This window comes from Branchiostoma belcheri, unplaced genomic scaffold, assembly GCF_001625305.1.
Source record: "Branchiostoma belcheri isolate BF01 breed outbred unplaced genomic scaffold, Haploidv18h27 scaffold3, whole genome shotgun sequence".
Taxonomy (NCBI): Eukaryota; Metazoa; Chordata; class Leptocardii; order Amphioxiformes; family Branchiostomatidae; genus Branchiostoma; species Branchiostoma belcheri.
In genome coordinates, this window is record NW_017803909.1 from 2,887,143 (window position 1) to 2,901,659 (window position 14,517).

Sequence of the window (14,517 nt, forward strand, 5' to 3'; positions counted from 1 at the left end):
CAGATAGAGGATTCATTTCCCCAGATAAACGCTCTATGCCAGTCCAAAAAACCATTATCACAGTACTAGAAGTCAATTCACTCTCCGCACACAACCCTGGTGTAGTCCAAATTGAATACAGTCTCAGGCACTATACGCTTGTTACAGTTTTCTTCCAGTCCAGTGTTCCAAACCCACCGAAACCATGACCCGGAAATACGGGACCTGCCCTCTAATGTCTTGAGATTGGAACCAACAATACAAAACTGATCAGGTGGTAACGTCAAAAGCAAAGGGTAAATAATTAGCACTTTTCTTGCTCATATACAGAGCCGTATCTGATCATCACCAGTCCTTTAAAAACACAAGTTGGCGTAAAAAAACAAGATTTTTTTGCGACTTTTAAATTCAATACTATTCACAAATAAGTTACATTCGTGGCCATTTTCGATAATTTCAACTTATACTCAAGCATGAAGCTTCATTCAGTCAAATTTATTTTCAAAGACAGAAAGAATCCTCATGTAGGTTTTAAATAGTTACCTAACATACAGAGATTAAGTTTAATCTACTTAAGTGCTTTGGGCCAGCAGAGCTTAATTTAAATGCAATGTACTGTATGTCTAAACTACTTACTCATACCGTTATCCTAGAACTCATGATATATAATATAATGGACTGGTATTGTTAACGTTAATCACAAAACCTCAGTGGGAAACCTTTAAAATTTATATAGAGGTGTATCCATCTAAATCCCAGTGTACTTGGTGAGATCCAAGAACTAAATCAAATATATCTATATTCTGTCAATCAAGTAACCTTATACATATGCATCAGTAAAAATTATGTTTAGCTAATCTTGAATGCAATACATCTTTGCATTTTCATCACGTTTCACATCGAGCAGTTTAACACCGTCCAGTCCCTTAACACAGGACATATCTAATATTCTTTATACATTGCAAAATGTTTTCCTTGAAACAGAAGTAATCATGCCAAGAGAAGTGCAGTTTATGGACAATACTTGCAACACCTTGGTCCCAGGTAAGTTATCATCAGAGATAAAAAGTTATGATTCACCCCTGACATGACTACAGAGCTGACTATAAGGCTATTCTAACCACATCTTGGGCAGTATAAGTCTGCATTTCAAACATAATTTTCATGACAACAGGCAGTACTTTGCCTTAGCTGACAGTCAAGTTTCATTTTAAAAATACTTTTTTTTTCAGAAATCTGAAAAATGTTGCAACTAAACACTACCACCACTAACACTTAACATCTTAACATAGAATATCAGTAAAAGTGTCAAACAGTCTTATTGAATTATCTTCATTCTGAGAAAGAAGAAACACCAACATACAGACATAATCACAAACTATCACTGACCTGACAATGTAGAGTGCTTTAACAAAGTATTACTGGTCTAAAGTTTTATTTCTGTCTTAAGTATTGAATTTCAGGACGCCATATGCTGGGGACAAAATGGCAGCAAGAGCCCAGAAATTATTGTAATTTGCTGCTGTAGGAATCCATCAAATCCTGTCTGATTTTGCAAACTCAGAGAAGGATTTACAACAGCAGCATATGCACTGTTACATGTATTATCATTGATAAAATTTTTGTGATGTAGAAAATACAATATCTTGCAAGTACCAGAAATTTGTAACATTATCATAAAACACACTCATGTACACATTTTCCCTTTGACAAATTCTTTGGTCATTACTTACATAATAAAAAAATCAATGCTCCTTTCTTTGTATCTATCTGCTCCTTCATTAGTCTGTTCTTAAGCCTTCCACCAACCATATACCCATTTGTCACAGAATTTAGCATGAATTCATTAATGAACAGTGAAATGCTTAGTCTTTCAGCAGAGCTGCCACATCAGCTTTCCCAATGGAACATAAGGCATCAGCCAATGCCTTCACTGTGGCATCTTTCCCCCACTCCATACTCCACTTCCTCAGCATCTGGTACACCTATAGAAAAAGAACGGCAAGCAAATGACAACAAATTATATGATATACATGATGTGTGCACTGCACAACAATGTTACAAATGTTAGCTTTCTATCAATCAATCAATCAATTGTTACCAGTATGTTATGTTATGTTCAAATCTATGTGCCTATAAGAGCATTTAATAACAAATAACTAATAGTGGTCACCAACCTTTTCATCAAGTCCATCTCTGTCAAAGTCATGGTCAAAACTATCAATTTTGCCTTCCAGGAAACCAAGTTTCCTTGCCAGTACCTTCCAATGCTTTCCAATTCCTTCCTGCACTGCTTGGATGTCTCTGGTTTCTACTTTCCTAGTAGACTCTGTATTCACAAAGTGAAAAAAATAGTATCATTGTAATGCTTTTTCTTCAGATATGATAAGGTTTACCGGTATTTTACAATATTTTCTAATTTTTATATTGAATATCTTCATCAGCATATCATGATTAAAGAAAATTTTCACAAAATCATTTGATGTAATTACAAGATACATGTACTTTTTTCAAAAGAGATCCTTTGTGAAATTAACATTGACACCTTATTGGATATCTATAACTATATATATAACCAGACACACAAAATGTAATTCTTTATACATGTACTGCATGTATACGTACACCAATAGGCTGCTGTACAGTCTGATTATCTTCCCTTACACCTTATGTGTACCCTGTCTTAAACCAGAGTATTGAATCATCTTTCCTGACACTACAAATACACAGGAATGAGTACTGGACTTCTTAGATATAACATTAGCCAATGTCAATCTTACCTGTGATCTTGCCCCTGTATGTAATGTTGCCCTGGCGGACCGGGTGATGCCTACCTCCTGATCGTGGACCCTGGGCTCCACCCACATACATCACGTTCTTGTCACCAATCTGCACCCCTTCTACATTACTCATGGTCATTGTCACTGTGGTGCTGCCGTCAGAGCCTAGGGTATTCAATTTGATTTGATTTGGATTGTGACAACATAATACACATGGAACACAGTCAGCGACTGCTGGCATCATGCATCACACATACTACATGACACATACTCATCATGTTATTTAAGAAAAAAAGCTTCTATTTAATTGGATGATTCTGACAATATGATAACATTTCTTACTTTGTTTCTGATAGAAAATGGGGGCATTCTGTCCCTGTCCACCTCCCTGCAGTAATGAAAAGACATGAGTTTTGTTACAGTTAATTATATTTTAATGATTAAAAATCTGTTCATTAGGTCAGGTGTACAAAATCCATTTTCAATGTTCCATGATATAAGTATAGAACAAGCAGTTCTAAACATCATATATCTGAGTGCACAAATACACATGTGGCTAACCTGTTGTGGCCATGAGGGCATAGGAAACCCTTGTGGGATGAACGTTGGCTGCATACCAGGTGCAGGTGTGTACCAGTACCCACCTGGGGCCGGCAGGTAGGCAGGCTGGTACTGACCATGACCAGGTGGTCCACTTGCAGTAGCGTAGAAAGGTCCAGCTGTAAGAAAAAAGTGAGTAATGTTTGAAATATTTGCATAACAATCCTCTTTTGACACTCCCATTTTTGTATACCCCCTTATGTTGTTACACATAATACATGTACTTGTCTGCTTTTTAAATGTGCATGTAATTGTTTTCAAAGGTACTTTTACAGTAGTATTCAATACCCATCGACAATTCATTTGTTTAGACATTGTTTCTTTTGTCTGAAACAAAAACATCTAACTTTGACAACATTCTGCTGTAATACTGACCTTGTGGCCTAGGGGGCATTGCATACTGCTGTGCAGTTGGAATGGAGGTGTTCTTCTCTGATGACTCCACAGGACTGGTGAACTGTACGTGTTCTGTTATAGGTTTTGCACCCTTTCCTCTGCTAGTCAACAGGGGATGCTGGGGCCCTTCTTCCTGTGCACTGGCCCCCTTACAGTCCTGGGCCTCTCCCTTATTGGCGTATTTAGAAGACTCCTGCAGATTGAACCTGATGTCATGCTGATCTGTGGCCCTGACAGGTGTAGCACCTGTTGCACCTGTAGCAGGCCTCTCTTTTCTGTCACCTGAGAAAAGACATCACTGTCGTCATTAGAAACTGGACATGCATTGAAAATGACTGATAAATCTTGTAAAAAAACAGAGGTATTCATCATCACCTAAATTTGTATCCTATGATATGAAATGGCTTTTTCTTCTTTCTGAATTATCATGCAATTTGAAGTTTATAAATTAAACGTACATTTTTAATAAGTCAACAGGAGGTGTTTAATCATCTTATTTCACAACATGAACCCATAATGGTCATCAACTGTATCTATCAATGGTCATCAACTGCTTTATATAGACCAAAGTTTTGGCATCATACCAGCTGGGAAAGACTTCTTCTCATCAGTTGGGGGAGGTGAGGGAGTTCCAAGTTCTGCATCAACCGTTAGAGATGAGTCAGATTCAGAGGGGCTGTGGGCCAGACTCAAGTCTGCCACAGCCTCGTTCAGCTGCCCCTGCCCCTCAGCCTCTACAGTCTGGGAGATGGTAGGAGGCTCTCCATCTTGTGCATCTGGCTCAGTTGGTGGGGGCTGGTCCACTGTAGTCTCCATGGATGGTAGAGGGTCCTGTTGTGCCGAATCCTGAGCATAAACCCCCCTTCCAGGATGATGAACAAGTTTGTCCATCTTTTGCTGTTGAGGGAATAAAATGTTACAACACATATCAACTACAACATACAAAGCATGTGGGTACCTAACAAATTTTCCACTTACTCAAACAAAGTTACTGTAATTATAGAGAGACAGTTGGACTCCTGATATCTTTAATGGATGACATCCATGAACGTTTCAGGATGAGTCGAAGTTAATATCATTATTACTATGTATGCATGTAAGTATGCTTAAATAAGCACATTCAAATTGATATAGCAGTAAACCTTTAATTTCTTTATTAGCTTGTGGCAAGATTATTTTTATCACATGCACATGTATCTGTAAGTATTCATCGTACAAACCAGTACAATAGTGAAGAAAAAGAAGTCTGACAATGATGCAAAGGGTTATCACTTACACAAAAACAAAATAATCATTATATCTTGATTTCAACTTTAAAAATATAAGGCCTTACAAGTTCTTGCTTGGTCCAGATGACAGCACTGTCCACATCAGGCTCATAGCTTGTGTCATAAACAGGTTCAATAGCCTGCTTGCATCCTAAAAGAAAATAAAGTGATTCAGTTTTGAAACATGGTAGATTGATGGTCCAGTCATTTCTACTAACTTCAAGGACTGTGGAAGGTCTTTGCTTTATGGCCCGAACTAAATCAGATTCAAAGACTGTCATCAACACATTATTCAATCATTGGTACCCCTTTGGAAGAAACCAAATATACTAAATTGTGGTGAATTATCTAGAATTACCTGTAAAGTCTGGTCTACGGTCTGGCTCCTGGTCCCAACACTTTTTCATCAGTTCAACCAACTCACTTGGACTACCAGGTGGAATGAGCTGGAGGTCTGGACGCTTCCCTGATACAATACCGAAGGCTAGGGTCGTAGAGTTCAGTGCATCTGTTCAGAACAATCCACAATAAGCTTAATGTATTTACAAGTATGCTGCAACTGAAGCTCTGTTAATCAGTAACTTAACTTTTGACTCTAAGGTGAATCTGCATGATGCAATTTCCCAATGATGAATACTTTAAAGCATTGCAGTTCATGTTAATTCAAAAGAGGATATTCTTGTCTTCAATGTGCCTTTTTTGAATTACACAAATTATGATTTACAAAAATTTTGAGTTAGATGTGAAGATTGACACAGTTGACTTGGCATTCTGTTAACTAGTTGTATCATACTAGTTCATGTACATGCAAAGTCATAGAATTTTCTATTTCAGAACAAGCTTTTATATAATAACATTGAAGAAAGCTTCCTCACTTCCAAAGACCCGCTGTCTTGACAGAATCTCCCACAGAACAATCCCAAAGCTGCATACAAAGGAATACAAACATGTTACCGTAATGAAGTTAGTTTGAAAGTGAAACATATGTCTCAACCCATTGGAGGTTCAACCTTGTTGCTTACGAAAGTGTTGCTCAGTGCTGCATTAATGCTCAAAGTTTTAATGCTAGATTGGGGCGTCATTGACGCCTACTGCCACCGGTAATTTCATGGTACACATCACATGTAACTATGGTACACATGTAATTCTGGCTTTTGAAGTATTCTCTGTCTAAACTGTCAACCCAGCAAAGTCTTGAACCAATTAGTCATGGTAGTGCAGCATTGATGCCTTTTCCTGTAACAGTAATTATTCAGTGGCCACACTTCACCTTTTAGATTAACCCCCTGTCCCCACTCCTTCAGTTGTGTGGTCTTCTCAGTTGAACTGGAACAGTACTCTGGTTTCAAAGAAAGTTTGTTTTGTTACCTGAAAGGAACTTTATAGGATGTTTGATTATTCATACCTGTAGACATCACTCTTCTCATTTTGCTTGCGGTTGGGATCTTGCAAACATTCAGGAGCCACATGAGAAATGGTGCCGATACGCTGTCTCTCGTGTTGTGGTTGTTCACCCCTCTGTCTACTTTCCAGCTTGGACAGGCTTCTCCAGGTCTTCCATGTAGACAGTCCCAGGTCTGCAATCTTTGGAACACAGCAAAGGGACAAAATATTGTTACAGTATCAAACAAAGACGTAACAATAATTTCCTTTAAAAATAATCAATTTACATAAGTGGATCATAAAATTCTATGACATTCAACTATGGAAACAAATGTAAAAATAAGAAGATACAAATCACCAAACAACAGTAACATCATGAAAGTAAATTGTCACCTACACCATTACCAATGACCACTAAATGTAGCAGTCATACACAAGAAATGATAGTCAGTAAAACATATGGTATATGTATAACAAAATCTTTTGAGCTAATTACCTTGACATTAATTGCATCATCAACCAGTACGTTGTCTGCCTTCAGGTCCCTGTGAATGACAGGGGGTGTCATGTGGTGTAAGTAGTTCATCCCTTGGATAATCTGGAAGGACATCCGGAACCTCAAGGGCCATGGGATGTCCATTTTGGTCAGGAAGTCAGCCAGCCCACCGTACCTCATGTACTGAACCACAAGGCAGTAGTTTCCTGGTTCCAGGACGATCCCCAGAAGTCGAACAACATGGTCACAGTTCAGTTGGTTCATCATGGTTACCTCCTGTCTCAGAACCAGCTCATTTCTAGGCAGAGGCAGAATTGAAAGAATGTAAAGCATCTCTGAAACCTATAGTAAACTGCTACAAAGCTCTGTATCTATGATTGGAAGAATGTTTTTGATGTCTGCTGACAACAAGACAATCATAGATTAGAAATAGCATTCAAATCAAAATGCATACTTATTAATAATAAGTGTATGACTTCAATTAATTTTTTTAAAAATCAGAAACTTATATGGGCTATTAAAATGTACCAAAACAATACTGTAACATTGTTCTTACCTTCCATCCAGGTCACTCCTGGAATAAACAAGTTTGACTGCCACAACCCCCAAGTGCTTGTGCTTAGCTTTGAACACAGTGCCAAATGCTCCTCTGCCCAGAGTCTCCCCAACAGTGAGAGACTTGAATTCAAGTACATTCACGTCTTGTGATGTGTTTGGCATTGTTATGTTATTGTGTTTTCATCAATTACTTGGAAGGCAAGACTAGTATGGATGATATCACTGTAAACTTGTCATGAATCCCACTGTCACTGTGCTTTTTTCACGTTTGGACTTATAGCCACTTGATCATGGGAGAATACACGTAGGACTTTCTTGGTTGACTCCAAATCTCTTTTCAGTTGACAATCTGTAGGAAATACATTACACACTATATATATAGTATATTACACAAATCAAAATGTAACACAAGCTCAAAACTGATGTTAAATCATTTGATTACTTACTAAAATATTAAACTACATGAAGACAGAATTTCTTAATTTTAACTTCATGTGTAAGTTACATCCTCGTTCATCAAATACAACATACATTTAATCTATTTTCTCTCCTGTTTCTGACAAATCACCAAATGCGGTCGAAAATGCCGGAACAACTTAATTACATCAAGATGAACATTATACATGTATAATGTCCTTGATTACATTCACATTTTCCGGGCCCTTCTTAGCTTTAATATAGTCCATCATCATCAAACGTCATCATGTTTAACTCTATTGGACAAGTAACCATTGTCTAAAGACGTTAAAGATACAAAGAGAATCATTGACGTACCTGAAGTGAAAGTAGATAGAAGACTGTACTGTACTAGACTTGAAGATCTAGATACTGTATAATTATAAAACTGCTATTATTATATGCTCAGAGACTTCCCCTAGCCTAAGTCTGCAGAAGCCACACTGGGCGCGCGCGACGATTACAACCCAAGGATCAAAGGATAGGTGTAGAACAACATCTTACACATATTTTACCGGCGGAAATTAGGGTGAACAACACGCTGTGCCCAGAAATATTCACACTGCTGCAAATAAAATATGGATCCTGGAAAGTCCCAGCTAGGGGAATCCCCGCTTTAGCTCAGCCTGCTCTCGTGACTCAAAACATGAGTCATCACACGGACTTGTGTTTTACCTAAAAGGCTAACTTGAACAGACGTACCTCATAGATATGATAAATAACGTTGAGAAATTCGTGTAATGTTTTCCCACACCAAAATGGTCTAGTTTCGTTGGAGAAACAAACTAGTTTCGATTGCTGTGACCAAACCCGGAAGTGCTCGTCCCCATCTCGGGCGAAAACGAGGCAGACGATACTACATGATCGCGTGATTTATTATTGTGGATATGGTGTCAATCTGTCATAATCTGATGTAAAAAAATTTTGCAATATTAAAAATTACTTTGTTATTCTTGTACATTTTATGCTTTTATGTCCCTTTCTTATCGTTTATATTAGTCATCATCTAATAGACCACCCATTGAAGTAGTGGTTTGTTCTAAAGAATAGTTCAATATTTTCAAGGGGTGTTTTTCAGTAAACTGCGATACAACAGTCATATTTAACTGTATACGTCAAATAATTATAGTTGACCAAGACTTTTGTGCATGTAGAATTATTATTTGGATTGTATGTGTGAGTTTATTAGTAGTCGGGTTTTTTTATGTGAAACCATACCCTCTCCCTTCAAATAAATGAGAAAGTCTTCATTACCAAAATGGCTTCCAACGCGGCAAAGGTGAACGCAACGCATTCTCTCAAACCAGATCGTGCACTCATCGACGCCAATTTTGATGGCTACAAGTTATCTCTGGACCCTCTTCCCCAGTATGCTGTTAATCTAGACACAGGTACCGTTAATCGTTTAGATCCCTATCCAGTACGACGGTCCAAAAGTTTTTAATACGTTGTGTGCAAGAGAGTAGAAGTAGAAGTAGGCCTAGGACTTAGGTGTAAATATCAGGGTTTGAATCCATACCATAAAGGTACATGGTAGAAAATGGAGTTGGTGATTTGTTCAAGACTATTTTCTTCATCAGTCCATTTCTTAGTAACAGATTAAAAGAGCAGAAATGGCTAAATATTTGTAATTTTACAAAACACTAACATGTAACATTACTGGTATGAAGACTCTTTAATTCTTTACTTGAATAGGGATTGACGATGTCAAACTCAATGAGGAGGAGTACACCTACCAGCACATCAGGGCCTTTGGGATACACAACCACCTGACTCTGGACCAGTGGAACCCTGATTCTGTGTACTATGTGGACAACAGACACACTGTGCAGCAGATCAAAATCATCCTGGTGAGAACTAGATGTAAAACAATAAACACATATTTAGATACAGAACGGACAATTTACAATTATATATGATTGTGACATCTACATTCAAGACTAGCTAATGATGCAATTATTCAATTTTATTTATTTTTTATGTGTGAAGGACACCCAGATCAACCCTCCCAGACCAGTACTGAAGATTCCATGTGATGAACCACAAGGCACGAGACATAACGTCACCCTACACTTCCCCTCTCGTGGCTGGTGTGTCCTCGCTGATGGTGCCGGGAAACTCCTGGTCATTCAAACCCACAACAGGGGCACACCGGAGGAAGAACCATGGAAGGTAAAACTGTATTAAACACTTCTGCCACGAACAATAATAGTAGACAGTTTTAAGTCAAAATCCCAGCTCAAGAGCACTCTGGTGATCCCTAACACTCACATTGCCAGACAAAGGAGAATTTTTCTTCCAACAACAGTAGGATTATAGAGCAAACTTCCAGAGGCAATAGGTACCATTAGACATAGACAGAAGTGCAAATGTGAACTTCATTCTTTTCTCGGTGCCCACTGACAGCCTTCTGACAACGATCGGCAGTCTAGCTGCTAATACTGTATGAAAGGTGATACACAATGTATAAAAAAGATGTCTTTCTGTTTGTAGTGATTATTATAATCTCCATTCTTTACATCCCACAGATAGTGTTCTCAGAGGAGCTGTGTGATAAGCAACCTTTCACCCTTCTGCACTCGCTGGTTGACATTTCCCACAATGTGCTGCACATCGAGGCCCTGCTGCTACACATGGACAAAGTGCCACAGGAACACAAGACTGACTTCACGGTGGTGCTGGAGTGGGTTACACTGGCCAAACAGGATGGTAAATGTCGTAAATGTCTGGTTTTGCACTGCACTGCACTATAGGTTACAGGAAAAAGCATAATGCTTCACCTCAGTTCACTGAAAGGATATCTTGACTGTGAAACATCATCAAATCTTATCACTTGGTTTATATTTGATTTCGTACCCATGCTTGCCACAGGGACATCTGGTGGGTTCAAAGTTGAGCGGGTGAGGCAGGTACAGGGGAAGACTTCTCCCCAGTATGCAGCTATAGAGCGTGGAGGCAGGGGGCTCTTCATCGCAAGTGACAGGCCATTCAGGATGGTGTCAGACACAGCCAAGGACGTGGAGATGGAAGAAGACAGCTCAAATGGAGAATCTGAAGCAGGTATTGCAATCTTGTACTTATCTCAAGACTTTGAGAAATATTCCCTATATTACAGACAAGAGATACAAAAGGATTGACATTGTCTGCTTTTCAAGATAGAGATAACACAAGTTCATGAATGCTGTTAATACACCCTTGTAAAGTGAATTGTGGATGGTATTTGCTAGCGAAAGACAGTTTGTAAAGTTGCTAAGAATGAAAAGTTGTAAGCTCTAAACATTTTTACATTCTTACACCTCACTTCAGCCAAGCAACCAGCCTACATCTGGGGTCAGACATCAGAAGATGTGAGTGTGAAGTTCACAGTTGATGAGGGGACCACAAAGTCAGACATAGAGTTGATATTGGAGACCAAGAGGATAAAGCTTGGTGTGAAGAACAGGGAACCCTTGTTGGATGGTGAACTGTGTGGTGCTGTAGATGTTGAAGCTTGCACATGGACTCTTGATGGAAAAGAGTGAGTGTGAGATTTTTGAGTTTTCTGTGTTATTTGTATATTGACTCTGCTTTCAGGAAAAGACTATTTGCATCCTGTCATTTCCCTATTAATGAAGAATCAGATAAAATATGTATGCTATAACATGTTGCAGGCTGGAGCTTCTACTGCAGAAAAGGGAAGAGGGACCAATGTGGCCTGCAGTTGTAGTGGGGGACACTAGGGGCCAGCTCACACTTGACCCTGATCAGGCAGCAGAGATGAATGAGAGGCTGAGTGGGCTAACATCTGATCAGTTGGTAAGAGATCATAGCATGTTAGAAAATCAGCATCATATGCTTTTGCTGTCATTGTTAAATATGTGTTATATGAGATTATATAACACATGATAGATTGAACTACAGTTCAATATTTTGTCAGGTATGACAAGCACATACTCCTTCATTTTTACCAGAATGCCAGCCCTGACCCAGACAAGAAGCCATACAACACGCAGGAGTTGGAGGAGTGTGATGCCTTCCCCGAGGACTCTGCCATGCTGGTGCGACTGGATGGTGAAACCCACAGGAATACATATGCTGTAAGATTGCTCTGATGGATTCTACAAAATTCTTTTAATGTTTGCTGAACTTTTAGACAAGACAAATAAGATATAACCCAATGGGTCATTCTAACTTCATGTTTTTAAAATAATATCAAAATGATTTAGCATTTTGCTCACTGCCTTATTTTTCTCTCTGCAGGCAAGTTTGTCCAGTCATCAGTCCCTGTTTAATGTACAGATAGAGGCAGGAGAGGCACCATGTCTCTGTCTGAGGCATGATGTTGACGCCCTCATCTGGCAGCCCAAGTCTTCCTCAGACAACTCAGACATCCCCTTTGCACATGTAGCTACTTTTAATGCACTAGGCTATGTCCAGGCTTCTAAGCGAGACATGAAGTTTGCCATGTGTGCGCCTAACTTTTCCTATGCCTCACTGTGTGACTGCGTGAGGCACGTGTATGTGTACCGCCAGCCCACCCCAACAGCCAGCCCTGTGCGAAACAGGAAAAGTGGGAGGGTCATAGGGCAGATTGCCAAGCAGCAAGTGGTTGCCATAGATTCAGCTGAGAATATTATGGGATTCCAGGTTTCAAATGAGCGGTTGTTTATTTTGACTGGCAGCAAACTGATAACAGTGAGAGTAAATACAGAAGACTAAGGGCTTTTCCAGAACTATCTGCATTGCAAACTATCCATGGATTAATAGAACAGCAGAGCAATATGAGGAAGAGGGATTTGCATATCAGGATTTAATTTCAGCTTGCCATATACTGCAATTACTTTTTACCAATCACTACACAAAAACCAAACATAGAGAACTCAATATTCCTGTTTTGAGATTTATTTGTTGCTACTACATTGTATTGATGGGGATGACAAAAAATTGCTGTAAACTTACTTTTGACAATACATGTACTTGATTTGGGTGTCATTGAATATAAGTGTAACTGAGAACAGATATTACAGTATGCTTTCTGACTGCTTCCTGAGAAAAATGTAAGCATATCAGATATGTACATTTGGAAGATGTAGCATTGAAACCAGAATGTAAAGCTTGTTAAGGCAGTGTTAGCTCCCACATACTTGTACCTGTCAATTAACCAATAAAATTGTCCTTGGTTTAAGAATAATATTTTGTAGTGAAATGGTCTTTCCTTATACTTTAGTTGTTCACATACTGTAGGTATCATATTGACTCATTCTTGTGTTTTTGTTTAGATTTCTGTAACAATTGTTTTCCCTTTGGCTTGAGTCGTCTCCTTTCTTTCTCTGCAACCTTTTCAGCCTCTTGTTCTATCTTCTGTAGATAACCCTGCTTCCCCTCTTCAACCTCCTCCAGAAGACTAACTATTCTGGCCTGGAAAAGATTTAACATAATATTCAGCCTTATATAAAATGATAAACTGTACTCCAATAGAGTGATACTTAAAGTATCCATTACCAAAATCAGGAGTGACTTGATATCGTACTACATATGTGAAGAATACATGACTTGCAAACTAAACTTGTAAGTAATTGTGTGTTGGAAGCCATTTACTTAAAATATGGTAACAATTAGATTATTGGGATGAGCTTACAGCAAGTTCTTTTCGCTCCTTCAACCGTTTCAGCTGTCTCGTGCCCATGGGTGCTGGTCTGCCATCTGTGAAATGACATCAGGGATAGGTCATGAAACAAAGAGTTGTTTTGATTTTTCTGCAATCAAACATGTAAGATGGACTACTCTTTTAGACTTCGTATTGCTGATCATTATGTTGCTGTTTTTGTTCAGGATCTAAAAGTAGATAAGAATACCTGGTATTACCAGTAGTAACATCAATGTTCTTACCAGCAAATGTCCAGTCTGGCAAGTCAGTGAGTGGCCCATACTCGTTCTTCTGAGGTGGTAAACCATAGCTGAAAGAGACAGAAACAAATTGGACTTCTCTAAATGATACTGCAACTTGGCAACAATTATGAGGAAAACAACACAAAAGTATCAATATTAACTACATGCGCTTAAGATTATTTTAGAAAGTGCCTTCAGCATAACTGTAACTTTCTTTTCATGACAAACCCAAGGCAGTAGGAATTAGTTTTCCACTGATAACGGTAGAATAAATTATAGTAATACACTTACCTCTGTCTCCAGGTTTCTCCTGAACACAGGTGAGCTGAGGTGGAGAGGCACCTGTTTATGTGTGGTGACTGTGCTCCGAATGTCCAGCTCTCTGTTTGGACAAAAAAACAGTGCACAGTATTTCTTCCACAATGAACACTGATCAAGGAGGTTCATAACCAGCTTGGTGAGATGTCAGATCAGTGGAGGCTCATCAGTGACCTCGTAGCATGCAGGGTGTCAGGTACCATGCAGAAAACACGAAGAATACGTGCAAATAATATGCTTTATGGATATTAAATCTAACGTGTGCAACACGTTTAACATCCAAACCACTCGAAAAGTCAGGAAATCATTCACTGGGATGACAAACCTCGCATTTTTGCTCGAAGGACGCATGCCACACTTCTCCAGGCAGCCATTTTGGATCGCAATGTCTCTTGGGCTCTTCTGGACGATACCA

At 38.9% G+C, this 14,517-nt stretch overlaps 3 protein-coding genes across 3 annotated transcripts; 1 reads left to right on the forward strand and 2 right to left on the reverse strand.

The window, feature by feature from the left end:
• Positions 1-1,052: 1,052 nt before the first annotated feature.
• LOC109473670 (receptor-interacting serine/threonine-protein kinase 1-like) lies at positions 1,053-8,294 on the reverse strand. The gene is made up of 14 exons (XM_019773626.1): positions 8,235-8,294; positions 7,459-7,809; positions 6,903-7,200; positions 6,429-6,607; positions 5,899-5,948; positions 5,382-5,531; positions 5,089-5,174; positions 4,340-4,652; positions 3,735-4,037; positions 3,321-3,478; positions 3,102-3,147; positions 2,760-2,924; positions 2,157-2,308; positions 1,053-1,964 (listed from the first exon to the last, which is right to left on the reverse strand). Exons 2-14 carry the CDS (start codon positions 7,620-7,622, stop codon positions 1,845-1,847), a joined length of 2,184 nt encoding a protein of 727 aa, XP_019629185.1. The 5' UTR covers positions 7,623-7,809; positions 8,235-8,294; the 3' UTR covers positions 1,053-1,844.
• Positions 8,295-9,165: 871 nt separating this feature from the next.
• Positions 9,166-12,934, forward strand: LOC109473953 (nudC domain-containing protein 1-like). Its single transcript, XM_019774141.1, has 9 exons — positions 9,166-9,307; positions 9,612-9,766; positions 9,906-10,088; positions 10,445-10,625; positions 10,788-10,976; positions 11,223-11,433; positions 11,567-11,711; positions 11,867-11,992; positions 12,156-12,934. The coding sequence occupies exons 1-9, from the start codon at positions 9,175-9,177 to the stop codon at positions 12,612-12,614; spliced, it is 1,782 nt and encodes a 593-aa protein (XP_019629700.1). The 5' UTR covers positions 9,166-9,174; the 3' UTR covers positions 12,615-12,934.
• On the reverse strand, positions 12,782-14,494 carry LOC109473954 (39S ribosomal protein L52, mitochondrial-like). Its single transcript, XM_019774142.1, has 5 exons — positions 14,428-14,494; positions 14,076-14,166; positions 13,785-13,852; positions 13,534-13,598; positions 12,782-13,313 (listed from the first exon to the last, which is right to left on the reverse strand). The coding sequence occupies exons 1-5, from the start codon at positions 14,474-14,476 to the stop codon at positions 13,143-13,145; spliced, it is 444 nt and encodes a 147-aa protein (XP_019629701.1). The 5' UTR covers positions 14,477-14,494; the 3' UTR covers positions 12,782-13,142.
• Between the last annotated feature and the right edge of the window lie 23 nt (positions 14,495-14,517).

Bases quoted from the DNA above. Each gene is read 5' to 3' on its own strand.
- LOC109473954 (XM_019774142.1), bottom strand. From the start codon at position 14,476: ATGGCTGCCTGGAGAAGTGTGGCATGCGTCCTTCGAGCAAAAATGCGA. The intron at 14,167-14,427 runs GTTTGTCATCCC...TTGTCCAAACAG, and splicing joins CCTTCGAGCAAAAATGCGAG to AGAGCTGGACATTCGGAGCA. The intron at 13,314-13,533 runs GTAAGCTCATCC...AATCTTTTCCAG, and splicing joins AGGAGCGAAAAGAACTTGCT to GCCAGAATAGTTAGTCTTCT.
- LOC109473953 (XM_019774141.1), top strand. From the start codon at position 9,175: ATGGCTTCCAACGCGGCAAAGGTGAACGCAACGCATTCTCTCAAACCA. The intron at 9,308-9,611 runs GTACCGTTAATC...TTACTTGAATAG, and splicing joins TGCTGTTAATCTAGACACAG to GGATTGACGATGTCAAACTC. The intron at 10,626-10,787 runs GTAAATGTCGTA...TGCTTGCCACAG, and splicing joins TACACTGGCCAAACAGGATG to GGACATCTGGTGGGTTCAAA.
- LOC109473670 (XM_019773626.1), bottom strand. From the start codon at position 7,622: ATGCCAAACACATCACAAGACGTGAATGTACTTGAATTCAAGTCTCTC. The intron at 5,532-5,898 runs GTGAGGAAGCTT...TGTTCTGAACAG, and splicing joins AAGACAGCGGGTCTTTGGAA to ATGCACTGAACTCTACGACC. The intron at 2,925-3,101 runs GTAAGAAATGTT...TGAATACCCTAG, and splicing joins CATTTTCTATCAGAAACAAA to GCTCTGACGGCAGCACCACA.